This window comes from Amphiprion ocellaris, chromosome 7 (genome assembly GCF_022539595.1).
Source record: "Amphiprion ocellaris isolate individual 3 ecotype Okinawa chromosome 7, ASM2253959v1, whole genome shotgun sequence".
NCBI lineage: Eukaryota > Metazoa > Chordata > Actinopteri > Pomacentridae > Amphiprion > Amphiprion ocellaris.
This window is the reverse complement of record NC_072772.1, coordinates 16123517-16151121: the sequence shown is the minus strand read 5'-3', so window position 1 is coordinate 16151121 and position 27605 is coordinate 16123517. Positions and strand designations below refer to the sequence as shown.

The window sequence follows — 27605 nt, the reverse complement described above, 5'->3', positions numbered from 1 at the left end:
AGCACTGGACTGACACATGCACAGAAGAATCGAATGACGCAGGTTACTATTTTCCATATATCTTTATTATGTTATTTCCCATATATTTATATATCTTTATTCTATACAAGTGTATTTCTCAATACAGTCTTTTATTAACATACATAGATCGTACATGAGCTCGAGAGGTACGAGAGAGAGAGAGAGAGGCAAGAAGGAGTTTAGTTTCTTCTTAAGATATTTTGGCATTTAACAAGACAACAGGAGATCACACCACAGACACACACGCACACACAACTGAAGTACAGTATACACACACACCACGGCATGCACACAGAAAGGGGCTGAACACCTCTAAACCATACGTGCACCAGCATACTAACCGAGGTGCACACACACGCACACACACATGCACACGCACACACACACACACACACACACACACACACATAATGACATTCACACAAGTACTAAACACACATTCACACATCCATGGAGGAAGGAGACAGGTATTCACAGGATAGATTACACCGATACCAGACTGACTAGTAAATACACATGTAGATGTACAGTACTCGCCATATTTTAACTCCTGCCCCGACATACACACAGATACTCTCAGAAACACACACGCACAAATTTTTTGGTAGAAAGTAAAGAGCAGTAACGCCAATTTTCCGACTGTGATACTGATAAAGGTATTAGCTCTGATCCATATTTGGCTTCTGTTACTGTGATTAACAAAGACCATCAGCACTATGTCTTGTAATGGTTGAAGTGTGAAGAAAGACAAAATGACAGCACTGATACATTATAAAATAAATACATATCTTATATTGCAGTTATAGAATGAATACACATGGTTAGTTCTGCCTGCGATTCGTTTACCGCTGGATATCATAACAGTCTTTCTTTCACATACGCACACAATCACACACACTCATTTCACTACCAGACAGAGCTTCACAGTGTAGGGACCTCATTGCAAATCTGTCGTTCGTCCAAGATGCCACCAAATAAACGCAGGCTGACAGTCAACACAACAGAACAACAACTACAATGTTGAAACATCTTTAGAAACAGGAACAGAACACATATATTTGGCTTCAGTAACAGATGTAAAAGATACCTGAATTTTGCTACATATTAGAATGCATAACTTCTAACAGCATAACATGGAAATACAACCATAGACAGCAAGAGTGGACTGAAATGTAGTTACCTGGCCTTCTCTAACTGAGTTCATTGTGCAGTGTCTCATGTTTGAGTGCATGTTTTGTCTGCATGAACACAGATTGTGTCATAAAGAAAACTAAAAATCTGCCTTGCACAGCAGTGCCTCTCTCCTGGGTGCCAGCTGGTACAGGGTAAACCACAGTAAATCAAAAAAAAAAGAAGAAAGAAAATCCATATTTCAGCGCACACCAGGATACTAACACTGAGACGTTTATTAGTAGATTAAAAACGAAAAGGATCACAGATTGTACTGTAGGTACTTTATACAAGTCTATAAAACCTGAAGAGAAAGTTGGTCACTGAATGAATGGATGAGTGAGACAAAAACATGACGACTGTGCTAAAAATACTGAAACCAAACTCTGAGTTTGCAAGTAGCATCACAGAAATCCTTCAAAACTCAACCAGCTTAAGAAATCAGATCAAACCAAGCTAAAAAAAAAATAACAATAATAAAATACTGCAGCCTGGCTCTACCTAAGTCCATCCCCAATTTCTAGATCTTAGTGGGTGAGAGAAGAATGAGTGTAGGAGATGTATGAGAAGAGGCAAAGTCGGTGAAAGGTAGCCCCCTTGTCCTGTAGTTTTGCAGTATGTCCAGAAGAGGGCGCTCCAGCTAGTTTGAGTGGCCCCTTCTATAGGTCAGGGTTTGGTCAGACTGCATTGGTGACAATGAAGTCTCTGTGGTTGTCACTGCTTGGCTCTGGAGTGATGCTTTTTAACAGACGCTGTGAAGTCAAAGATAGAGAGAGACAGAAGAGGAAAAAAACAGAAGAAAAAACAGTAAATCACAATGATAAAAAAGTATACCTTTTCTAACGGTGATAAGAATTCAACCTCAAAAACATTGCTGTGCCACTAATGCTGGTACTCATAACTGTATTTGGCCATTGTGGACCCATCTGTGAACTAAAATCAAACATTCAAGGATTGATGCAGAAGAGTGTATTTAACTCATGAAGATTTTCTTCAGTATGTTTTGCTTTATTATGCAACCACATTATGTCCAAACATACCAGCTATTTGGACTGTGGGCCAAAATAGTCTGCAATTAAATAGCATTTTAATAACTATTTTGAGAACCCAATCCATTTTCTGTCTATGAAATCATGACATTTTCCAGAGCTTAAGATGACATGATGTTTTGTTTTGTCTGAAATAAACTAGATTACTAAGAAAACCAGAAAATATTCTTGGGAAGATGACACCAACTGCCTTTAGGCATTTTTGCTGAAAATCGTTACTTAAACAACTGCAACAGACTCCTTTTTTTTCTTAGGAAACTTATCATTCAAACTAATCTCAAATAGTCCGAATCAAAACATTATCTGCTCTAAGATTAAGAATGGTGTTCAAACCTATAAAGAGTCAACAAATGTAATAAATGACAAAGACACATTATGAATCTGCTTGTCCTTTTGAACCTCATCTGCCCTCCTGAGTTACATGGTTGCTGTCTCCTTTCACACTCACTCCGTTTGTTGACTTGTGTTGCTGTCATTGTGTGTCCTGGCAGCAGTGTCAATACTGGACACCAGCCAAAGGAAGCCTGTCTATCAGCCTCTTTGATGTTCTCCACCCTTCTGTCAGCTCTCACACAGGGCATAACCAGATCATAATAAAAGCCATGATAGTGACCGCAGACTTTTGTGTTTGGATACATTATGTGAATTACAGGATGGTATACAACAAAGAGCAATTATTAGCGGGAATTAAAAGTAAATGTGTCTCATGAATGCTATTTTGAAGGCAGTTTTTAATCAGTGATGATAATTTAGGTTGGGGGAGTTTTTCAGACAGGTTATTTCTGATACTAAAGCATTAATTGTCTCAGTCTACACATCCACTGCAGAATGTGAATGTGTGCATTTGTATGAGTACTGGCTCATGTGCCTATTCTAACTGTTGTCATGGCTTTTTTTCCCTCGTTAATCTCTGGCTTGTGCCTCCTTCACACTCCTTTGATCCTGATCTGCAGTCACAGGAGAGGGTAGACCCTGACAGCGGATGGAAAGGAAAGGACTAAAGGCAATCCCTGTTGTTGGACACATGTCAGTTAGAGAACAAAGGTCAGGAGATGATTGAGGAGAAGGACAGTAAAAAGACTTGAAGGGAAATCATTTAGAAGATGGACAAGAGAAAGGGAAAAGAAAGGATATTCTATACCTGTTTGAATGTACCCTTAGCATTAAGCAAGTGGTAGACCATGTAAGCAGGCACACAGATGAATGAGGACACCCCAATGCAGTAGCCCAGGACAGTGGTCCATGGTGGGTACTGGTAGTGGAACAACCTGACCTCTGGAGGGAAGGCCAGGAAACTGATGATGATGAACTGAGTGTGGGAATGGAAACAAAGCAGAGGTCAGCTATGACAAGAATCAAATATCATAATAAACATGACAAGCTGTCCAGAAATGTGAAACAACTTAGCGCCCTTCTAAGTGTTGCTGTGTAAATACTGCACATGGGACTGACCAACAGAAAGCAGGGGCAGATGGCGACCCAGCAGACCCTCCAAAAACAACCCGGGGCGAAACCAAGCATTAGCTGGACGTCATTACAGAAACGGTTGGTACCTAGAACAAACGGACAGAAACACACAAACACTACAGGTCAAATATCAGGAGCGCATCCTCATCTGAGTTCACTCACGTCTACGACTAAAGCTACACAGAGGAAATTGACAGAGCTGAGGAGGTTCTTGCGCTGTCACATCACAGTTCACACTCTTTGATCCAAGCTGTGACTCACATCATAGTCACATATTTTCATCATTATCATTATAACAAGCATCACTCACCATAGAACCAGGAAACAGCGATGACTTCGAGCAGCACCACAGTAATGACTGCAGGGCCTGTAGCGTATTCCTCAAAGAGCTTCACCACAAACGCTCCCCCCTGAGTCACAACACAGACATGTAGAGGGAATTATTTCTGAAAAGCTAGTCTTAATTACTCTTATGGAACAGGTTTCTTGGCTAAGTTTACGACAACAACTGTTAAAGGGAGCAGACACACATGCTCGTCCCCACCTTACTGTAATAAAGGTCGGAGATAAACAGATTACTAAGGCTGCTCTAATCTGATTTAAGCTAATTGTTAACTGTGGCGAATTACACTAACTAAAACACAGCAACATAATTACAGCCGATTTATTTACTTTAAATATATATGATCCGACTTTGATTAAAGTGAATGATAAAACCTTTAGGCTTCGGATTTATTGTTCTTATAAGTACCAGTTTATGAAAATGAAACAAAATGCTGTTCAAAATTCACTTGAGCGCGCATTTTGGAACCTAAATAACAAAATAATATTTCACAGACTGGATTGTTGAACAACCAAACTATAGTAAAGGAGATTATCAACCACCAGTTTCATCAGTTATGCCCTTTTTGACAGCAACCTTGATGCATTGTGGTTATTGAACTTACATATGTGAGTGTGGATAGAGCCCCCAAGTAGCAGACACACACAAGGCCGAAGACAAACCACTCTCGTCTCTTAGCGAGGACATGAGGGAACTCATCTAGCATAGCTGTGATTACTCCTTCCAACCCTGCGAACTGGAGAGATAAGGATATCAAGGGTGACAAGACAAAACAGACAAGAAGATGATCAGAGGTTTCACAAGGAAAATAAAGATGTTAAAGATAAGTAAAGGACAAGTTGGAGCAGCAAAGGAAACTTAACTTGCAGCTGAGGGAGAGGGAACCAATCTTGATTACATATACTATGTGGATAATTTCTCATCAACATGTTAAGAACAAACAGCCAAGTGCTTGATCAAATAAATCCATGACTGGTACCACACTTTCAGAAATCCATACAACTACTAATGAAAAAAAAAAAAAACTCCAAAGCTGTCTCCTTTGATATAAAATGTTAAGCCAGTCCAACATGAATTCAAGTACACTGACATGTTTTGTAGTAATATCCTCAGTCATAAAATCGAGCAGCATAGCAACCCCGATGCTGATTCTACAATGATAATCAGTATGTGATAACAGCCTTACAGGTCGCTCCAGCTGGCTGCCTCAGAGCAGATAAACAAAGGCTTACGGAGACAAGACCACCACACAACAGTGATATGAAACTCCTATCACATTGTTTTCGTTGACTGTTATTCAAAACGGAACAGAGAGGACAAATAATACCAGACACCTTAATGGAGAAACAGGCAAATACAAGTCAAGGAAAACAAGGCATGTGCCTGTATTACAAGGAGAACAAATATGGAACCTTTGTTTCTCGGTTTGAGTGCAAAAAAGTTGGGAACCATGCAACAACAGCAACAACAGAATTAAAGACATTATAGAAAGGAAGATATAATGAGTAATCAGAACCAACCGTGCTATCCAGTCCCAACATTATGATCATAAGGAAGAAGATGATGGCAAAGAAAGTGGCAGCAGGCATATTTGCTATGGCTTCTGCATAAATGATGAACAACAGACTGGGGCCTGAAAGTAAAAAAGACACAGGTTTAAATCGATTTTTTTAATTTAAACTTAAATTGATTAAAGTGTTATTTAGTTTATCCTTAGAGATGTTTTTTTTTTTTTTTTTTTTGTAAACCTCAAACAGGAATCAAGCCCAGAACTATAGAACAGGTGCTTCATTCAACCTTCTGTGACCTGAACTGTGGTGCTTATATGATGTGAAAGCTTCCACTGACAGATTGAATATTCTCTGTCCTTCCTGGGAAACATACATCTTTGGTGAAATCTTCGGTGAATACATTTCCAACAAAGTAAGTTTGGATAAAGAACCTCTTGTTGAGGACTGTGTTGGTGTGGTGTTTTACCTGCATCCTTGGCCACAGCATCCACACTCTGCTGCCTCATCTCAGCCATGTAACCCAGCACGGTAAAGATGACAAAGCCAGACAGAAAGCTAGTCAGACAGTTCACAGAGCTGGTGACCAACGCGTCTCTGAGGGGGGAAATTTGGGTGGCAGGAAGATGAAAATGTTAGGGAGATAGTGTGTAAAAATACAAATCAATGAGCCTCTGTAAAGTATTTAGACTTGTTAGGTTAGCTGATGGTCCCAGCTATACAAGGAATCTCAAAGCTCAAATGTTATGTGTGTTCTTACTTGTAGCAGTTGTTGTGAAATGGGTTGTAGCTGGCAAAGGCAAGAAGCACACCAAACCCCGGACCCAGAGAGAAGAAAATCTGAGCTGCTGCATCAATCCACACCTTTGAGAGTTTGAAAGATCAATAGTGGTGAATAATGAAGACCGAAAGACATGTGGACTTAGAAAGCACTGAGGCAAAAGACAAAGAGAGCTTGATCTGAGTTGGTTGTGTTTGGTAAGGATGCACAAAAAAACTGAATATTACGATATGAAAATCAGCTAGAGATCAAAGATTGCCTTGCTTTTGTTGCACCAACTGACTTACTGTAGTGCTGAGCAATTTCTCCCAGTCAGGTTTGAGATAGAAGACAACGCCCCTCCAGGCCCCCGGCAGAGTGGCCCCACGGATCAGCAAGACCAGCAGGACCAGGTAGGGGAAGGTTGCAGTAACCCAAACGACCTAATATAGAGAGGAAATAAACAACTTTTGTTCTAGGCAGTCCTACGGACAGATATCAGCTCATGCTCAACAACCATTGCAAATACTTTATCGTGCTGAAAACATAAAACTTACTGTTTCTCATGTTTCTTACCATATTTTTGCAGGAGAGTGTTTCTTGACAATAGGGGTTTAAAACTGCCATTTATTCACTGCACATATATGTTACAGAATATGAATTTAGCATAGACTGTATGTAACTGTACAGTGAAATGAACTGCTGCATATTATATAATTTATTTCTCTCTTTTATTTTGACAACACAAATACAGAGAAGAAACTGCAGAGTGATTTTAAAAAAAACTGCAGTCAGTTTCATGGTAGTTATTATTTCAGGTTGTAGATGTTTTTTTAATGTTGTATTATCTACATCTGGTGACTGCTGGAGCATGTGATACAACGAAAAGGCTATCATATCTTAACAGCAGTAAAATTACTTCATTGTAAAATATCAATGTATGCTTTTTATTGCTCATTCTTCAGCTGATTATTTTTCAACTTTTAAGAAAACAACTGTACATTAAAAAACTGGCTCTTTCTTGTTGTGTAGGTAGCTTCCGATGTTAATACTTTCATCGTTAAGGTTTGAATCACAAGCTGTTTAACTTCACGGCAGACGTTCTAACCAATTTTTCCACGCTTGATGATGAATGATAATGAGGCTACAGAGATGACAGGAGAAGCGCTGTTCTTCTCTCAGCCTCTCTGTATCCATCCATCCACTCTAACCGACACCCCCATCAGCCATGCAGGCGCCCCTTCAGTTACCTTTCCAGACGTCTTGACTCCTTTCCAGATGCTGAAGTAGACGATGGTGAAGATGAAGAGCAGACAGAGGGCCAGTTGCCAGCTGACAGAGCCCAGCTGGTGCAGACCTGGAGAGAGGTGGACCTGCAACACCTGGCGACTGGAGAGAGGAGACAAGAAAAGGGGGTGTTCGGGTTAAGAGTTCAGGTCGAAAGAGATGCAACACGGGGAGACAACGAACAGAATGGTGGTTATCAAACTGCTTTAAAACAAACTTACGGAGATGACACAAGGAGAGGCAGGGGGCAGGGAGAGTCATGGTGATCAAGGAAAAGTGAAAGAGCAGGAAATGGAAGAGGAGAGCAAACAAGAGGGTAAAAGGCAAGAGAAGAGCACGGAGAATAACAAGAAGTGATGGAGTAGATAGGTTAATGCAACAAGAAATTATAGAGAACATACATAGATATTCTCTAGAAAGTAACAGCAAGAAAAAAACACTATCAGGTGAGAAAAGGTGCAATAAGGGGAGAAAAATAAAAGTACACAGGGCATCAGAGAAGATACTACTAACTGCAAAAGAAGTAAAAATAATAGAATATAAACTCTTGAACCAATAGGAGAGTGCCAGATAAACATGCACAGCATAAATAAGTAATAGTGGAAAGTTGACCTAAGTTGAAACAAGAGATAAAAACTACATAAGAGGGCCTTGACCGCCTGTTTAGCAATTAAATTCCAACAAGCCTAAGTAAAAAGAAAAAAAAAAGCATTACAAGGAAAAAAGGAGTCTGAAATGAACAGTAAGGTTGACTTCTGGTCACAGGTTAAGCACACAGAGCTCGGATGATAAAACAGAGACATGATTTATGCTGAGAACAGGAAATTCTGGCGCCGGACTGAGTTGAGGAATTTGTTACTTTTAAACCTGTATTAGGAAAAGTCAACTACGGATAAACCCTGAATCTGTCTCAGCGGACAGACAGAGTGTAGCTAACAGCTGATAAGACTGAGCCAGTAGACTGTCGGGGCCCAAAGCAGTCAAGGATAATAAAGACATTGTTCTGAAAGAAATCTGCAGTTAATTTAGAACATGAATAATCCAATAATGATTCAAGATTTAATTATAAGGAGACTCAGTTCTGTTTCCAGTAATCCAAAAATGTATTACTTTTAAACACTTAATTTCTTATACATACACACAACATGTGTTGAGTGATTTTACTGACCCTTAAATAGCTCCACATCTAAAACTAATTCAAACATTTGTGTGTGTTTCATTGGTGTGATTGGTTTATCATTTCTGTATCCCTCCTATGTTTTTAACCATGTCAGATCTGCGACTCTTATCCTTAAATGCTAATTACTTCTTTCTGCAATAGCTGCCAGTGATGCATGTGGATTTTAGGGAGAAAGAGATAATGTTAAAAATGTCAGGGCACTTAAACACAAGATATATCCCTGTAATCGCTCTGTAGAACTCATCCTCCCTCCTTCACTTGACGTCTCTCTACTGTGTAGCGCTCCCCCTATGCCTCTACATCCGACTTACATGCACTTACGTATAGAACTCCTCGGCAGGAGATGTAGAGGAGTTGGACCACGACACGTTGTGGTCGGAGGACATGTAGCGATTACAGTTGGCTGTATTCCAGCTGTTGGTGCAGGTGGTCCAGGGCAGGGTGGGATGAAATGATGATATTAGGTAGTACAAGGCCCAGGCCATGATGGTGTTGTAGTAGAAGGCTATGTAGAGGGCTATGATGCAGATGGCAAAGCCAATCCCTGGATGAGTTGGAAAAATTAATGTTAGCTAAAAAATAGGCATTTAGAAATTTTAAAATGTGAGCCTGTTTATTGATTTTTTTCTTCTTTTTCTTTAAAAAAAAGAAGGAAGTGTGCAGTGTGTGACATCAGTCAGTCTCTGCTCAGAGACATCAGTGGTGTTTTCAAGCTAATTCAAGTTCCTCCTCAGTAAATGGATGACATTTTCAAACAACAACAATTTACATACTATCAAATGTCTGAGCATCTGGCATTTGGCATAGAAATGTGACAATTTCCATAACAGAGAGTCAGTACATCTCTCTAGATACACAAGAAACTAGGGATTCTCTTCAACGGAACTATACTGAGGAGTGCAAAGAGATTGAATGAGCTGTCTCTCAGACTTTGATGTTCTGACACCATCCCTGCTCGTCTTTTTTTGGTCTCTCACTGCAAGTTTCCCGTTCTCGCTTCTCCGGTTCTCTTACTTATTTTGCCCAAGATATTGCTATTGACTTTCTCATGCTGGTCTCTTCACTCTCCTCTCCCGTTACCTTTGAAGATGGGGCAGATGTGTTTCCAGATGGAGATGCAGCCACTGCGGTGAAACTGGCCTAGAGCCAGCTCCATGTAGAACAGAGGCACGCCTCCAAACACCGCCATCAACAGGTAGGGCAGCAAAAAGGCACCTGAACAGAGATGGTGGGAAAGTTTGGGAAGGTGAGAAGAAGATTAAAAGAACAACAGGGGGAATGAAAGAGACAAATAAGGAGAGAGGGTTAAAAAAAAAAAAGCACAAATGAAAGTGGGGAAAGAAAGAGTTATGGACGAATAGTAAAAAGGCAATTACACTCCTGAGAAATGCTACTCTTTCTCACACCATCTGTAATCTCAGTGGTCCCCTCAATAACTCACAATCAACAGAAGACCATTTAAGAGCGCTCTGTAAAAATCATTAAATATTGTAATAGCCTTGTAATTTACATAACCTCAGTCCATTCAAAAACAACAAGGCATGTTTTCCCAATTTCATATCACTCTGTGTTTAATGTGATCTGTGGGACTGAAGTAAGAGTCGTTTTGTTTAAATTCTATGATAAATTATAACTGTTTTGATGTTGGCTCTGTTAGCACAAAGAAAGGAAAGTATAAAAGTAATAAAATAAGAAAAGGCCATACACAGAAGAGGAGCTTGATGGCAGGCAAACATTTGAACTTTCCAGCTTAAAGAGCAGAGTTTGATAACACATCTCTTTCCTTCTTCCCTGCTATCTGATATAAACTTATTTAATGTGACTGTGTGCATCTGTGCATGTGGACAGGACAGTGTGTATGCATGTGTGCTTGTGCCTCTTTGTGACATGAAAGCAAAGATAAGGGTTGATTGAGCAGCTGCCTGGAGACAGGTTATTAAGCAAGGAGAAAGAGACTGAAGGCGCTCTCATAAGAACCACAATTAATACTGTTGCCTCTATCAAGTGTCTCCCAGTCTCCATCTCTACCTCGCTCTGTGAGACACACACACAGAGCACAGGAAATTGCAAAGATTTTATTATTGCAAATTCAATAAAAAGGGAGGCCCTGTTTGCCGCTATGTGAGGTTTATGGAGAAAGAGAGCACCGCAGACCACACAGACTTTGTAAAGACATACATGTACCTTTTTGTACCTTAGATTGTGCAAGAAATGAGCAAAAGCAAAAGCGTTTTTGATAAACAACTTTGCTAACTGTGGCATTCCTTAGAGGTCGCTGGCTTTTTTTTCAAAATATTTGCTTTCCAGAAATGATAATGTACTACAAATAGGTATTAGATAAAAGATAATATAATAAAAATGGATAGTTTCTTCATTGAGCTGCTAAATAAATTGTGAATTATAGTAAATGCTGCAATGCACTTCAAACCACAGAAGAACCTTTTCTTCTCCTGTTTGCTTTAGCATGTGTTCTCATGTTCCACCTCACTCTTTAACTCCCTGTCCGCCTTTCACACCATTCTCTCCTCCAAACGCCTTTTGCTTCCTCACCTCCTCCATTTTGGTAGCAGATGTATGGAAAGCGCCAGACATTTCCCAGGTCCACAGCGTAGCCGATCACAGACAGCAAGAAGTCCATCTTCTTGCTCCAGGTTTCTCTGGGCCTGTCCAAGCTGGTTTGTTGGACCACCAGCGTCCGTAGGCCTCCCAGCGGAACTGAGGACCCAGTGCCGCCTCCAGGACCAGTGGTTGTACCCACAGCACAAGCTGCGGTTCCTGGACCCTCCTTGGGGCTCTGAGGGGTGGATGTCGTGAAGCCATTGGACACCTGCTGGCCAGAGCCGGAGGTCAGGCTCTTGGGTCCTCTCTCTGCGAGACCATCAGCCAGCATCAGTCTACCATTTTCCTGCTGTGTCCCCTCCTCTTCTCCCCCCGCATCCTGTCTCCCTTTGTCCCTCTGTCCCTCGTTCTCCCCCTTGTCCATTCTCAGCATGCTCATCGTCGTATCTTTTGTCTCCATTGGGTCGTGTTGATGTTGGTGTTGGCAAGGCAGTTAGGGGTGGAGAGAGGCTCTCAGTGACAAAGGGAATGTGGTGCTGCTGTCTGATATGGTGCCCATTAGGGGAACAGAGGGGTTAGGAGAGTGAGGGAATGATGCAGTGGGAGTGTAGGACAAGTCTGGGAAAAACCAAGATTGTCCTCCTTGCACAGGTAAAGGAGACGGGGAACAGGAGAGCAGAGCTAAAAGACGAAAATGGGGCCAGAATGAGGGGAGGTGTGTAGAAGTCTGTTGAGCAACAGGGAATAAGAGCAGGCAGCTAGGACAGAGAGAGGAGGGTGTACAAGAGGAGAGGAGAGATGTGTTTGAACAGGATGTGGCTAGCAGAAAAGTTACAAGAATCTTGGATCTTCTCCACAAACAGCGCGTCCTCTGAGACACTCAGTGATGGAGCAAACTGCAACACACAGAGCGAAAATACACAGATAGGTCACAGAAAGAGTTGATCCGTTTTTAATTACTTTTCAGTAAACTTACATCAGTCTTTCTACATATCAAAATTATTATAATGAGAAAGAGTAGTGAAGCACAGGATCAGTCCCTGTCTAACATGCTTCAGGTACAGCTTTTTTGTAAAATCAATAAGCTGCTAAACGCTAGGAACAGGACAGATTGAGTTGATTGTGCTGGGACATGTCTATTTACAAACTAGCCTTTTCCTTGTGTTTCTCGTTTTCCGCCATCAGTTGCATAGCCTGTTTTGCTGCTTATCTGATCAAAGCTGTATAATGGGGATAAATTAGAGAGTATATACATGCACAGGCAGCATTTATCCAGGTAGAAAACACAAGAGAAAACTTCAAAAGACAAGAAAAAACTGCATCTGTGGACATTTGCTAAAAAAAAAAAAAAAAAAGCAAAAAAAAAAAAAAGCTTTGATGGTCACCATAAACACTGGGCAAAATATTCAACATCAGCCAAATTCTGTGTGTTCAACAGGTTGTGTCTTGGTTGTTTTGGCAGCAACATACGCACAACAGCTTTACGGGGGGAAAAATGAACCGACTACCTAAAGTGAAAGTAAAGACAGAACAGAGTATTGAGAGAATGCAGTACATTTTTGTTTTTAGCTTCTTAATTTAAATTACTTGATATAAACATTATTCAAGTGCAAGAGCCAATATAGGACACACATAAAGTGTGTTTGAAGCTTCATGTTATTTAAAGTCACTGTACAAACTGTCCTACACATGCATCACATAGCACTTCAATTTGAGGTAGAAAGTCACAATGGATGAATCTTTTTTTTCATTAACAAATCACAGTCACAGTGTGGCCATTCACTTTTCAACAGAAAATATTCACCATACAATCCAATATTCTGTCACATGAGTAATAAGTCAAACTAAGAGATCCATTTAAAAGTGGATAACACTGTTTATAGTATTAGCTCAATTAGTAATGAATTCAAGAATGGAGGAAGGATCAATTTACATGGAATGCCATTCTCTTAGTGAAGAACGAGCATTCAACAGTTTTACTCGGCATGACATTTACTCCACACTAACGTCTGACTACTACACAACCAAAACCCGGTCAAGTAGCTGGACTTGAGTGCAGAATAGAACACCAGCGAACCTTCCACTGAACAGTTTTTTCTTCATACAAACCCAACTTGTATTTTCTATTGAAAGCAACCCCGATTTCTCATCACAACAATTTCCATTTGAATCCCCAAAGTCTGACTTTGTGTGCTTCTTCTCGTTACACATTTAAGATTCTGTTAGGAACTTGAGGGAAATGTAACTATTTCTTTTGGAATGAGTGTAATTTAAAAATATGAGGATGAAGTGAAATGTGTATTAATTCTAATCTTCAAAAAATGGTAAATAAAAATGTTATCTTCTTAGCTAAACTTCACTTACAGTTATTCATAAAGCAAACAACGTGTCAACTGTCACACTCTCGCAACAGAAAGTCAAGAAAAACAACACTAAATGACTGAAGTACTACATTTGACACCTAATCAGCAGCTAAAAAATACACACAAACTTCAAATTCAAATAAAGTTTGAAATCATTATTTTTTTCATATTCTTTTACTAATGAAAAATCAGCATTACAGAATAACAGTGTGGTATAAACTTTCAATGCGGAAGTCATATGTATCTTTAGATCTATTTTTATCGTTTAACATTCCACTAAGTTATCTTTAATAAAGAAAGAGACACAAGAAGATAACATCAAGATTTCAGCAACGATAGACTGAAAGATTATGAGGTCTGAGAAAAATACCAATGAGACATTATAAAACAACCCAAATATAAAATGGAGACACTCTTGAGATATTTCAGATTCCAGCTTAAACTTCAACAAATAATTCCTGAAACAAACAGCAAAAACTAAGTCGCAAACACCAACAGTAATTCATTAAGTCACATGCATACATTACCTGTGGAGGTTGTTAAAGAGGACAAGAAGAACATGTGCCACCTAAAACATACATGCAAAGAGCAGCAGCGGCAACTCCTACCCAAAACTTAAAGAATCCTGTTGTGTGGCAAAAAACTTGCCAGAGAAACAGCGTGCACTAGCACATCAGGACACTGTGTTTGCCCATTGAGCTCTCAAACCTCTCTCATTTCTCTCTCTCTCTCTCTCTCTCTCTCTCTGCCTCCCTTGTTGTCCCTCTCTGACTTGCAACCACACACACACACACACACACACACACACACACACACACACACACACACACACACACACACACACATTGACACACATCCTGCGCTCAGAGACGCACAGCCGTGCAGGCATATGCACAGATGGATGCATGGATGCATGTACTTAGACAGAAGGTAATGAAGAAACATTATACAGGCACAGACCTGCACATTACACTATCAAGTTTGGTTGGATGCTGTAATAATACAAATAGAAGTAATGAACTGTAGCATGGCATTGACACACTCTGGTCATGGCAGAGCTCTCATTAAAGCACACAAACACACACACACACACACACACACACACACACACACACACACACACACACACACACACACACACACACACACACACACACACACACACACACACACACACACACACACACACACACACACACACACACACACACTGCAGACAGGGGAAGTCCTACCCTTGAGTAGTTGTTTTTACAATGTGGGGTTCTGTGTCAGGGTGCTACTTGCGGGCACACACACACACACACACACACACACACACACACACACACACACACACACACACACACACAGTCAAACACTGCTGAAGCCCTGCTGTGCTAGAGTCCTCACACTCCCACTTTTTTTTTCATTTTTCTTTTCTTCATCGCTCTCACCTGTCAATCTTTGATCCCTTCTCACATTTTTCTTCTCTACTTCAAGTTCTTCATGCACACCTGCTCTGGAGAGATCAGGCTTTTGCTGCTTTGACCCCTGGTGCCCATATCTTTTGACTCCTGTTCTACACATTTTTAGAAGTAGTTCAGCTACACAGTATGCCTTCAGTTGTTATCCAGGAACCATTCAATTGTCAAACAACTATTAAAATGCGGACTCTTTTGCAAAAAGCATTAATTAACTAATACACATGGTAGCCTGTGTTAAAAAGCTTTAGAATTAAAAGCAAGATCTCCTCACTTACTGAACTCTACATGCAACCTTAGACAAATGAGAATATTGCTGCAATGGTAATTTCTCAGTCCCTCAATCATTTTGCTCACTGTGTTTGGTGCAAGGCTGTGGGAGGACTGCCTGCAAAATGCCTGCCTCTTTTCTGTAACTATACTGTACTCCTCCAGGTTATTGCTACAATTTAAGCACTTTGCCTACTTGAGCAACAGTTCAAAAATCTAACTTTGCAAGATAAGGCTGCAACAAATTGTTACATTGCTGAATAAAAAGTTAGTCATAATCAATATTCAGTTTTCCAGACACTAAAACTAACTTTGTTGAAGCAGACCACATGCTGTCTGTGCTGTATCATGATCTGTCTATCATGTTCTGTCAATCACGCAATCGTAGTTGAAATATTGAGATTCTTGCATTAAGTAAAAGTGCCAGTACAGTAACGTAGTGTTCAAACACTTCCTTAAATAAAAATAACTAAATTAAGAGTAAAATGTACACCAAGTATCAAAAGGAAAAGTAATAACTCATTAAGAAAAGAAAAAAAGGAAAGAAGAAAAAACAAAGTTATGATAGACATTTTTGAAATATATTTTTGCTATTTTGGAAAGAAAGAATGAAAGAAAGAAAGAAAGAAAGAAAGAAAGAAAGAAAGAAAAAAGTATTTTACCCCCTGGGGACTCAATTATTTAAACAAAACTATCTCAGAAGATTAGAGGAGGACTTCTCCTTTGGTGGAAGAGCTAAGAACTCATAGTCAGCTAAAATATTACAAGTGGTCCCAAATAGACGCTTGTTTTAATAAAAGGGGCAGACAAGAACAAAACAGGGATTCACCTTTAACAATAAAATAGATTTTATGCTTTTATCTAAAAGCCTAACTTTAATTTAAACAAATTAAGCTGGGTATAAAGTGCAATATTTCTATCCAGACAGTAACAAAGTAAATGTATAAAGTGACAAAAAGGTAACAAATTGTACTCAAAAGTACATCAAAAATGTGCTTGAATCCAGTGTTTGACTAAACATATTTAATTGTTTCCCACTGCTGAGATGGTCACAGGCAGTCCAGACAGACACAAGCAAAAACTTTCTCACATAGACCCTTGTTTCTAAACTATATTTGCAATTGTTCAGCTGAGTTAGAACAATCTTGTTGTCAGCTAGAAATGTTAACTAACTAAACCACATTTCATGATGGAGTTCAAAAGTCTCCCCTCGTCATGAACTGTAAACCAGCTCATGAGCATGTTCTTTCTGATATCCCACAGAGATGGCGAAGGGTGCCTGCTCAGTCTAGCTTTTACCCTAAAACAACTCCTAAAGCTTTGGGCTCTGTGCCAGCTTTAGTAATCTCTGCATTTTCAAACACAGACTTACACTGTATAGTCCCGGCAATAGCTGTCAGGAATGGTTGAGTAAAAATAATGTGCTTATCGGAGTCTGCTTTGGCAACTCTCTGGGGGTTTCCTGAATAATTGTGGACTCTTAACATTTGCAGACTTTCAGCACTATTAGCCAACTTTCCTTCTCTGTTAGATTTGAATCTCTATGAAACATACCTAACAGAAGAATAAACACTGACGAATTAAAAACAGCAAGACCAAAAAAATTGTTCAATCTACCTATGAACCACAAGGTCTACGTATCTGACTCTAGTGTATGATTTATTTTCATTTTTTTGGTACAATTTGTACATGTATTAGAAATGATGAGAGCTTTCTGGTGAACAGACGGGAGCGAAATTACCTCGAACTATATTGTACATTTTGTTCTGCAATTTTCTGTTACTAACTGGCAGACGTTTATGCCCGTATGGATCTGTTATAAGCTAAGATCAGCTTATATACCAGCCTCGGTACATTTGGTACAAGCTACTCCCTGTACAGTATATTTAACATATGAACAGAAAGCTTTCTAAAATAACCTCATGCAGAGAGAACTTTAAGACAAATTTACCCCCCAACAGTTTCATGCAATTTTTCAGCAGCTATGTGCACTCACTCAGAACACAATGGTTTCTAAAAACAAATGCACAGATGCCAAGGAAAACAAAAATTTCTTGCCCAAAATATAGGAGTGGACTCAATAGTCAAGAACGGTAAAACTTCCATCACTGCCATTTTGTACTTAGAGAATGCACACACAGGCAAAGACATCAACCTGACAAAATAATTTGAAAAATAACTTGATACCTAATTAACAAAATCTGTGTATTTTTGTGCTGCACTTCACAGTTGCGGTCTATAGTTTCTGGAGTCCACCTGACATCACACCAACTCGTGCCCCCTTGCTAATTGAAAAATAAACAGACCAGGCAGACATGGGGGGACCACTTGGTGCATTAGTTATTAGCCTGAAAGTCCACACTTCCACCACATCTGCACAAACAACACTTAACTAGGCAGTGGAACTTGGAGCACTGTAACAGGAAGCTACTCCCAGGGGGAAAGAAAAACAACTTTACATTCTAGATTGAAGGGGCAGCCTGATAAGGAGGCATGCAAACACATTGTAAGTGGCAAACGACATACCAGGCAGCCTGCCCTGAAGTAGGGATTTGCTTTCATTTGCTGTGTAGTGGCTGCACGAGAAGCTTGGAAATGTTAATGATAATGATCGGTAACTTCCACCATGACTGTGAAAAATTTGTTTATGTAATTATGCACACAAGAGAGCTCTGAAAGACACAAACAATCATCAGGAGGTCATCTCCAACACAGCCATGTTCTCATAGACAGGCTCCAACACGTAATGATCAGCCTTCCTACAGCATGTTCTGCTTTTACGGTGCTTGTTTTATGACTGCTGTGTGATGTGAACTGTGGTTTACTTCACTTTTACTGTACTCCTGCAGAAAGGAACCTCACAGTTCCTAATTCACCACGCCCTGCCTTGATTTCTCTCCGCTTCATGTCATAATTTTTCATCAATTTCCCTACAACTCGCATTGCTGGGACACATTTTTCTCATCCCTGTACGCACCTTTAATCTCCTGTGTGTTTAAGCTTACATATGAAATTGCAATCCAAAATCATCCAATCAAGCTACAAGTAGTAATCTGGGAGCTAACAGATGATGCATTAAGCAGAATACATCACCCACAAGCGCAATGAAGACGTGGAAATCTACTGAGTAATTTTAATTACTTACTTGACTATTAGGATTTTGTTGAAATCCTGTTGGTATCTGCTGAACACCAGTGTTACAATTACATAGTGCAAAATAAAAGATCCATGACTGACATTTAAATAAGAAAATGACAGCCTTATCACTGTTCTCTACTGTAATGAATCAGTTAATGAATCTTCTTCACTACTGGCTTTGATGCAAAAGTAATCGCATAGTCCTATCCAATACATACATGTCATTAAACCTCAGGATCTGGAATATGATTTAACATATTCACAGTGATGAGCTGAATGAAAATCAGTGTCACCAATCACAGGCGAATGGTCACCTTGAATGTTCCCTTGAATATCTCTAATAATGTGGTGGATAAATGTAGAAATCCAGTTTACAAAACATACAAATGCGATCAAACTGTCTGAACTGAATTTCTGAATCTTGACTTGTAGAAATCAGGTTTAGTGACGTGGTATGATAACGGAATTACTGAAAATCTGCATACAACGTGCACATAGACAGTGTTGATAGTGATCAGGAAGAACACGGTGGAGATGCTGCTTCCTTCCCTTAACATCTTGCCAAATTTATTTGCATGTCATTTTGAAATATCACATATTATATAATGGGATATCCTACTTTTGTCATGGTTAATAGATCATGACAGAGGCATTCCAAACATATTTCCTTTACACAAAGTGGAGATTAGATAAGTAGGTACGCTGACTATAAGGTGACCCACGAAGGTGTTTAAATGCTGTTGAATGTGGTCCCTCGCTGTCTTTTTCTCACCATTTACTGTCAAAATAAATGTCACCATAAATAATGACAAAAAGGTTCTATGTGCCACTGTAGACACCAGACTAGTGTGTCTGCTAAACTGTCACCACTACCTGCCAAAAAAAGCAGTGCCAGCACCTCATTTACTGTCACAAAGTCTCCCTGGAATGATCAGCTCCCTCCAAATTAACAACAGTGACGTACAGCCACTAAAACTACAGACAGCCTTCAGGGCATCCAAGGAGAGATTACAGAGTGTTGCTGACCTGAGTGGGATGATAGCAGATTCATTAGAATAATTATGGGTAGCATGCACAGTAAGAATACATACATCACATTAGCATAGCTTCACATAAAAACAGGAGTCTAAAATTCAAAAGCTACAGACAGCGTTAATTACACATGTCCTGCTCTATTTAAAGTCAGTGGCCAGTGTTTAAGTCTTAGAAACATATCTCTGCGTGTCAAAGTTACATTTTAGAAGGTTTTTTTAAATGAAAATAATTTGCTCCTACCTTAAAATGACTTAGATGTAACTCTTTGCCATTGCTTCCTCTATATTTCACAGACCTACACAGACCCTGCCTCTCCTCACTCAGCCCTCCCCACTCAAGGCAGCTCAAGCTCACCTACACCTCTGCTCAAACACTGTAAAACTGTGGAACAACGACAAGTTATAATATTACAGCAATTCAGCCATTCGTGTTTAAACTACAAAATGACGACCACCTTACAAGCTGACAGGATTGGTTCCTTTGATTTGTTAAGTATGAAATGCTGAAAGTCAGAACTTGTGTTTTCAGCACACTGCAGTTTCAAGTGTTAATGGTCAGCCGCGGCTTTGACAGCTTAATTCACTCATAATCTATCTTTCACCATATAAAAACACCATATGGACATGTAAACCAGGTAAAAAGTCTAACCGCAGGGGGTTTCGAAATCTTCTTAAACATCAAAGAAACTCATTTATCCCACTATCAGAGGGCATCTTTATGCAAGACATTAAAATTCTCAAAAAGCAAACTGGGACGTTTTAAAAGAAATACCTGAGGCACAAAGACAAGCAACGACAATGAAAACAGTCCATCAGAAGGAAGGAGGAAAGTAATTAATGTCATTTTTTTTGCATCAGCTTATGTTGAAATGATGTCACAGTGAATGTCTTTGCAGTCATGATCTGACCCTTACAAGGGGGAGTGGCATTGCACACGGCATTTCTGAGGTGCTGTAAACAAGATGACCTCAAATTCTATTGAGAAGTGATTATTATAGACTATGCACAGTAGACAGATAGATTTTTATAGCTCTAATGGAATATTCACATCTCACTGAATGCAAGTATGAATTTCCATCCCAAAGATTTTTCTGAGCTGGAAATTTTAAACTGCAAAACTGCAATTCCAGGGGTGATTGACTGTTATGGCTTGTGTTGTGTTAATTATCTGGGATTTCCTCAAAACTGAACGGCTTTGTGTGCCCAAGTGAACAGCAGGAGCTGACCTGTTAAACAGCGCCAGATAATAGCATTTGAGAAGTTATAACACACACACACACTCCTTATTGGGTGTTACCAAAATAGCCGATGGATTGAGAACACAGAAAGAATGCAGGAGTTACTTAAACTCACAGTAGCATTTCTATTTTCATTTAATATAATAATAAATGAATTGGGAATTTTGATTTGATCTTAAATTTGTGCATTTCACAAATTTATATTAAAACATGAAATATAGTTAATCAAATAACTAATCCAAAGTTTGAAAAGTTTTAAAGTTTGTCACAAGTCAGACAGATTCAAAAGATCAAATCTAATCACAATCCATACATATCAAAATGAAAGTGAACTATTAACACCAAGGCTTACACAAAAGTACAGGCTCAGCATCACTCATCTAGTAAATCACTCCTTCTCTTCTCGATTCCTTCCACATTTGCACTACAGCAGGTACAGATATCACATTCTTGCCACAGTACATCTGTCCATGAATAGAAATTTATAGCTGAGAACTGATTGGACTAAACAGTATTTGCAAACGATGAACCTGCTGGCATGAAGCTCAGGCAGCGTGGTCTTACCTTGATATTTTTAGCAGGACAGTCTATGTTGCTCATGGAGCATCTGGCGCAAGACGTCGCCTATCAACGCCGACTAAACCCAATCACACAAATCACACATGCCTGGGCTTACAGCGGGCCGTATTCTGATCTGCCTGGCTTAAGACACAAACATACACACTCAAGCATGCATGCAGCCTCTCTCACACACACGCACGCACGCACGCACGCACGCACACGCTGAGCTTTAAAAAAGGATCCTTGCCCCTAATCCAAGACTCCTCGATGCATATTTATAAGAGGGCCAAAGAGGAGTAAGAGAGGGACACATATGCATAATTTAAGTTGCAAAATGTGAAAAATCAGCACGATGAAACACAAACATTGTGTGGGTGTGGGATAGATGATTTAAGTCCCAGGCAGTCTGTGCCCTGGTATGGTTAACCCATTTACAGCCACCTGCGAGCTATCATGCCAGAGGGCACCACGCCAGGTACAGTAGTACACTCAGTCTACTTAGCCTCCATTGTGTGTGCGTGTGAAAAGTAGCGACGAGACACGTAAGAGGTAAAAGGAGGCATCACTCACAGAGGCAGAAACAACAATCACAGTCATGCTGACATTAGATTATAATCGCTGTGTCCCCCTTCTTTCTGCCTCACCCTCACAAAGCGTCCAGTCTCCTTCTCGCTTAAAGCCAGCCTGTGTGTGAGTGTTGAACGTCATTCCAATCAGCATCAGCTGAAGTACTAGGTTAATCCTCATTGCAACACACACACACACACACACACAAACTGAAAAGGAGAAGAAGAAGAAGAAGGAAAAAGCGGAAGGCAATAATGAGACGTGCTGCGTGATGACCACTCCTGTATGGTTCAACGATGGGCTAATTCCTCCTGTCAGACACAAATGGCTGGTACATGGAAACTATCATAAGACTAATTTTTGACGTCAGGACTTAGACGTAAGCCAGGGTAGACAAGTTCATGAGTTCATAATCCTGCTTTGTTCTGCCTCACACCTGAAAACATTACAATAAGCCTTCACAGTCTGGCTGCGAGAGACGCAACATTTAGGAACATAATTTAGGCGTTTGAAACTGTAAGCCTGTGTTGTTTAAATGTGTTAGGCATAGATTACACCTTTAGGAAAACCAAAAGGAAATGTTACTGTGTTACCTGGTAACCACTATCTGCCATATAAAAGTCACTTTTTACTTCAGAAGATAAATGTACTTTTGAGTTCTAATTACATTTCATGCCAAGCCACGACATAAGATGGATTCACAAAAGTTGTTCACTTCAGATTAAATTAACCTTTTGTTTAAAAAGTGGTAAAAAGTGCACAGTGTTTAATATTTCAGCATAGCTACCGCTAAGCTAATTCACAGAGTAACTTCACATTAGCTAGCTAGTTAGCACAGGTAAGCAAATAAACGTGAGCCATTTTGGTGATATCAAACTATTACAAATGAAATTTTTTGGAAGAGTATTTCATGAACCTTAATATTTCTTCAGGAAATTGCATCTTGAGCACTGAACTCCTTTGCTGCGCCTTAAATTACCGTTGTGGAACAGAGATTTTTCTTGCGATACGGCAATTAGCCTTTTTCACAGCAGCCATTTTGGGATGAAATAGTGGGAAAACACAGGTGTTCCTGATTACCTCAGTGAAGGCTCTGCTCATTAATGTGATTAACTGCTGTGAAAAATGATCTGTGATATCATGAACCTCCCAAGTCCTGATTGGCTATCTGATAGACCCACATTTGTTACTGCTGTTAGGCAAATGGATGAAAAATAGCTTTAATTATTACTGACAAAAACACAGTCACTGGCCAGATGCAGCAGATTTATCATCAGTCTTCTGGAAATGTGACAAAATCTGCTGCCGCAAAAATTTACGTACGGCCACATGAATGACTAGTTTTGGTGATAATTCAAGTTAATTCAAGACGTAGAAAAAAATCTTCTTTTTTTGAAGGCCACAGTTGTTTATAGTTGTTAATCAAAGCAGACTAATGGCCTCTTGAGATCAGACAACCTGCCAATCATCTGAATACAGGGTAAATAAACTACAGGTTCCACTCCATGCCCTTTATCTCATACCACACACAATTTTACTGCAACTATAGTTTCATATTTGCAAGATTGCTTCACCCATTCTGTTTATTCAGCACTCCTGGTGTGTGCACAGTTAACTGTTGTGCTGCTTATTACTCTTTTTAAGATAACTTACACTAATAAGTCTAAACCTTAAGACCTACATGGCACTTTATGCAAATACAGAAAAGTAAACGTGAAAGACAACAGTAGGAAATAATTTCCCATTTGCTCTCGAACACATTGTGAAACCAGGGGATTTGGCAGCTAAGACTTACACACGTCTCTAAATGAAACCCAGAAAAAAAGAAAATACCGTTCCACTGAGGGAAGAGTTCTTGGAAAGAAATTGCTGGGCATGTTACCAATCCACCAACAGTTAAATCCCACACTGTCTATCGAGGTTCTGTAGCAAGTACATATTTCAAAACTGCTTCACTGCTGTTATAATTCACATAATGCAACATATGAATCCACAGAGTGTGCAACCGTCCAGAAGATATGGATGAAACAGATAGAAGGAATCAGTGTGAAAGTAAAGGAGGAGTATATTTCAAAAGGAGAAGGTAAGCTGCAGATAAAGACAAACAAAACACCAGGCACAGGGCAGGGCAGGGCAGAGGAGGTAATAAGGGGAGGAGAAGATGAGAAAATGAGTTGGAAAAACAGGTTGATATGTAAGAGGATGTAGAAGTTAACCCAGTAGGCTTAAACTTCATATCTTTTTATGCACATTTCTAGGATTATTCTAATGCTAATTTGTCTCCAGCGCACAGTAAATATGACAGAGAAAAATACAGACATCACAAAGATTAGAAGTTATTGCAACTGCAGTGGAATAAGTCTTCATCACCAAAACCAAACAGTCCTGTCACAATAAAACCATCAGACCACAGGCCTCCTGTCCACATTCAGCCACTGTGCGGTGCTGATTGGGCATTTTCTGCTTGAGCAGCTACACTGCAGCAATAACTCACCAAACAGACCAGCTGCTGGGAGGTCAGAGGTCCTCCTTACCTTGACAGGAGTGTTTTAAAGCAGGAAGAGTAGAAACGTCAATGAGGAATGATTGCAGAGCCTGCGCAGGAAGCCCTTGGACTTTCACCTGGCACGGCGATGTAGCTCTCCTGTGCAGAAATGGGCAAGTACAACCTTTTCCTGCTTTTAACATTCCTCAGTACCCAATCAGAGAGGATACAGACTGAAGATGTAATAACAAATACATAGATGCATGCAGACCTATGCTACTTTTGTGGTTTACATTGTATTCAAGGAGGAAGTTATGAGAAGATTGTGTGTTACTGGAAAGTGTTATTCTAAGACTAAATCACTGCTGTGTTGTTCATGTACAAGATGTTATTCTGGCGAAATAAAAACAGGCAGAAGTGGAAAAACACGTATTTTAATCCAATCTGAAAATAATAAAAAGCAGTGTTGACCCAGTTGTACAATGTTTGTTAGTATATAAACCACATTCCCAATTTAAACTGCAGTTATACTCTTACATTTTCTGTGTGTGATGCTGTCATTGCATATAAAATTAAACAAATTTGGAAAAAAATGTCGACCCACCCTTACGCACTTTGAAGGCCTGTAAGTCAGAAAGTCTTCATGGTATGAAAGTAAAATTTTGCATGGTCTCACTAAATACACTAAAGGTATAGCACAGGGGTGGGCAAACTTTTTGGCTCAGGGGCCACATTGAGTTTTGAAATTCGACAGATGGGCCAGGCCAGTATCAGATAGATGGAAATTGTGCAAACTAATATGAATTACATGTTAATGACATCACTGACAAAGTAAAGAATACTCACATTCAGTTTCAGTGGGAACAGTGTTGCTGGTCACCCTTTTTTGCCAGTGCATCAAAGTCTGGTGTCAGTTTGGTTGTGGCAATTCTCAGGACAGATTTGAGGTTTTCATCGGTTAACTGGGATCTGTGGTGTGCTTTGTTGATGTTCATCACGCTAAACGTCTGCTCACACACATAGTTAGATCCGAACAACACCAGCATCCTCTGTGCCATCTTCCAAATGTTTGGAAACTTGGCTTCACTTAGTGAAGCGGAAAAGTCGTTCAGTTTAAGGGAGCTGAACTTCTCCTTTAAGACCGAGTCACTTTGAAGATCGATCAGTTCCAACTGCAACTCCTGAGGTGCTGTTTCTGAGTCTTGTGACAAGGTGACATGACACCAGCTGAAGTGACTTGTCAATTTTTTTAGAATTAGAGAACCAACAGCAGAATTCTCCGTGTAGGTCGTCTAGTGATTCCTTATATTTCTTCACGTCAAGAGGCCTCTGTCAGCGTCGCCAGTGTAGGGAAATGAGCGAAGGATTTTTTTTGACATTTGTCTTGACAATAAAGTCAGTTTGGTTTTGAAGGCTGTCACATTTGTGTACATTTCGTACACAAATTGATCTTTCCCTTGCAGCTTCACGTTCAGTTCATTCATGTGCATCAGTATGTCCATAGCAAAAGCAAAATCACAGAGCCAGTCTCTGTCGCGCAGCTCAGGAAAATCATCAGTTTTCCTGATTAACTCCAAAAATGAGCTTATCTCGCCTTTGAGCTCCCACACTCGCTGATATACTTTCCCCAAACTTAACCAGCAGACATGAGACTGGTAAAGCAAGTCCTGGTGATCAGCATCAGTTTCTTCAAGAAACTTAATGAACTAACAATGCTGAAGCCCTCTCGATCGTATAAAGTTAACGAGTTTTACGACTAGCTTCACGACAGGATCAAGATGCAAAACAGACACAGAGCGCTTCCTGATGGATTATGCAGTGGAGGAAAATCACATCCACCTCAGGGTTTTCCTCCTTCACTTTATCCTGGATTCTTTTCAGCAGCCCGACGTTTTTTCCTGTCAAGTTTGGCGATCCATCCTTGTTGACATTGGCGAGTTTACACCAAGGCAGCTTCAGCCTCTCGATGACCCCAGACACCCTGTCGTACAAGTCCTCTGCTCGTGTTCCCCCTTCATGGATTCCATGGTCAAAAATTCCCCTGTTGTCTCAAAGTTGTCATTAATCCCTCGAATAAAAATTGAAAGCTGAGCAGTGTCTTTTATGTCATTACTTTCGTCCAGTGCTAATGAATATAACTTGAAGGACTCCGCTTTTTCGTTCAGTGAGCTGGCTAAGTCTTCGTTGATTAGCTCAACACGGCGAGTAACTGTTCTGCGTGATAAACTAATTTTTTAAGATTAGTTTCTGCTCTCTGGACACAGAGACCTGCTGTCTCTACCATGCATTCTTTCAAAAACTCCCCTTCGGAGAAAGGCTAGCTAGCCTTTGTTATTTTGAATGCTAGCAAATAACTTGCCTTCGTGCTTGACTCTTGAATCGTAGTTTGTCGAAGAAAGTATTTTGCTGAGTGTGTAAACTGGCTGCTAACCTCTGAGCCGTAGCTGTCCGTTCTGTGCTGACTGGTTGCTAGCATAGTTAGCATGCTTCGTGGCTGATATTGTATTCTTTAAAAACCGCAACGGTTTCATTGCAAATAAGACATACAGCCTTTGAACGGACTTTAGCGAAAAAATATTTAGTAGTCCACTCCTTCTGAAACACTCGACACTCACTGTCTGCTTTTCTTTTCTTTGATCCACTCCTCGTTTCAGCAGCTCAATGCCGTTGCAAAGTAGAAGAAGAGAGAATAAACCAACAAAGGTCACTTGTGTCTGGAGTGCGCCATCTAGTGGGGTCAACAGAAACGCCGGGTTCTGCAGGACAAGGCCAAATGAATGTGGTCTTTACTGTAATTTCGTCAATTCTAATACTGACCAAATTATTTCGCGGGCCGGATTGAAAAGCCCAAAGGACCGTATGTGGCCCGGGGGCCGTAGTTTGCCCATGCCTGGTATAGCACATAAAATGTGCGCTGAATCTGAGGGAGATGCGTGGGAGGCAGTGATTGATTTTTCACAGAATTACCCAAGAGCTTGTGTCACAGGGTACAGCGGTGGAAAAAAGTTTACGGACACCCTGAAAATGCTACAATCACAAGTATTGTCATGACATACTTGTGGAAAAATCTTTTTTTGTGTTCAAAAGGTGTGGCTGCATTAGACAGACAAACAAATGTAAATGATATATTTTTATTTTTAAGAAA

The 27605-nt window shown here is 40.1% G+C and overlaps 1 protein-coding gene across 2 annotated transcripts; it reads right to left on the bottom strand.

The window, feature by feature from the left end:
- Positions 1 to 43: 43 nt before the first annotated feature.
- On the bottom strand, positions 44 to 21435 carry slc6a4a (solute carrier family 6 member 4a). 2 transcript variants are annotated; one of them, XM_023299011.3, is made up of 14 exons: positions 21412 to 21435; positions 11336 to 12240; positions 9866 to 10000; positions 9107 to 9329; positions 7569 to 7707; positions 6627 to 6761; positions 6319 to 6422; positions 6028 to 6155; positions 5571 to 5683; positions 4655 to 4786; positions 4018 to 4117; positions 3693 to 3793; positions 3382 to 3549; positions 44 to 1943 (listed from the first exon to the last, which is right to left on the bottom strand). In XM_023299011.3, exons 2-14 carry the CDS (start codon positions 11802 to 11804, stop codon positions 1869 to 1871), a joined length of 2022 nt encoding a protein of 673 aa, XP_023154779.2. In that variant the 5' UTR covers positions 11805 to 12240; positions 21412 to 21435; the 3' UTR covers positions 44 to 1868. The 2 variants fall into 2 exon arrangements, with proteins under 2 accessions (XP_023154779.2, XP_023154778.2); XM_023299010.3 differs by lacking the exon at positions 21412 to 21435 and adding an exon at positions 14235 to 14421.
- Positions 21436 to 27605: the final 6170 nt, after the last annotated feature.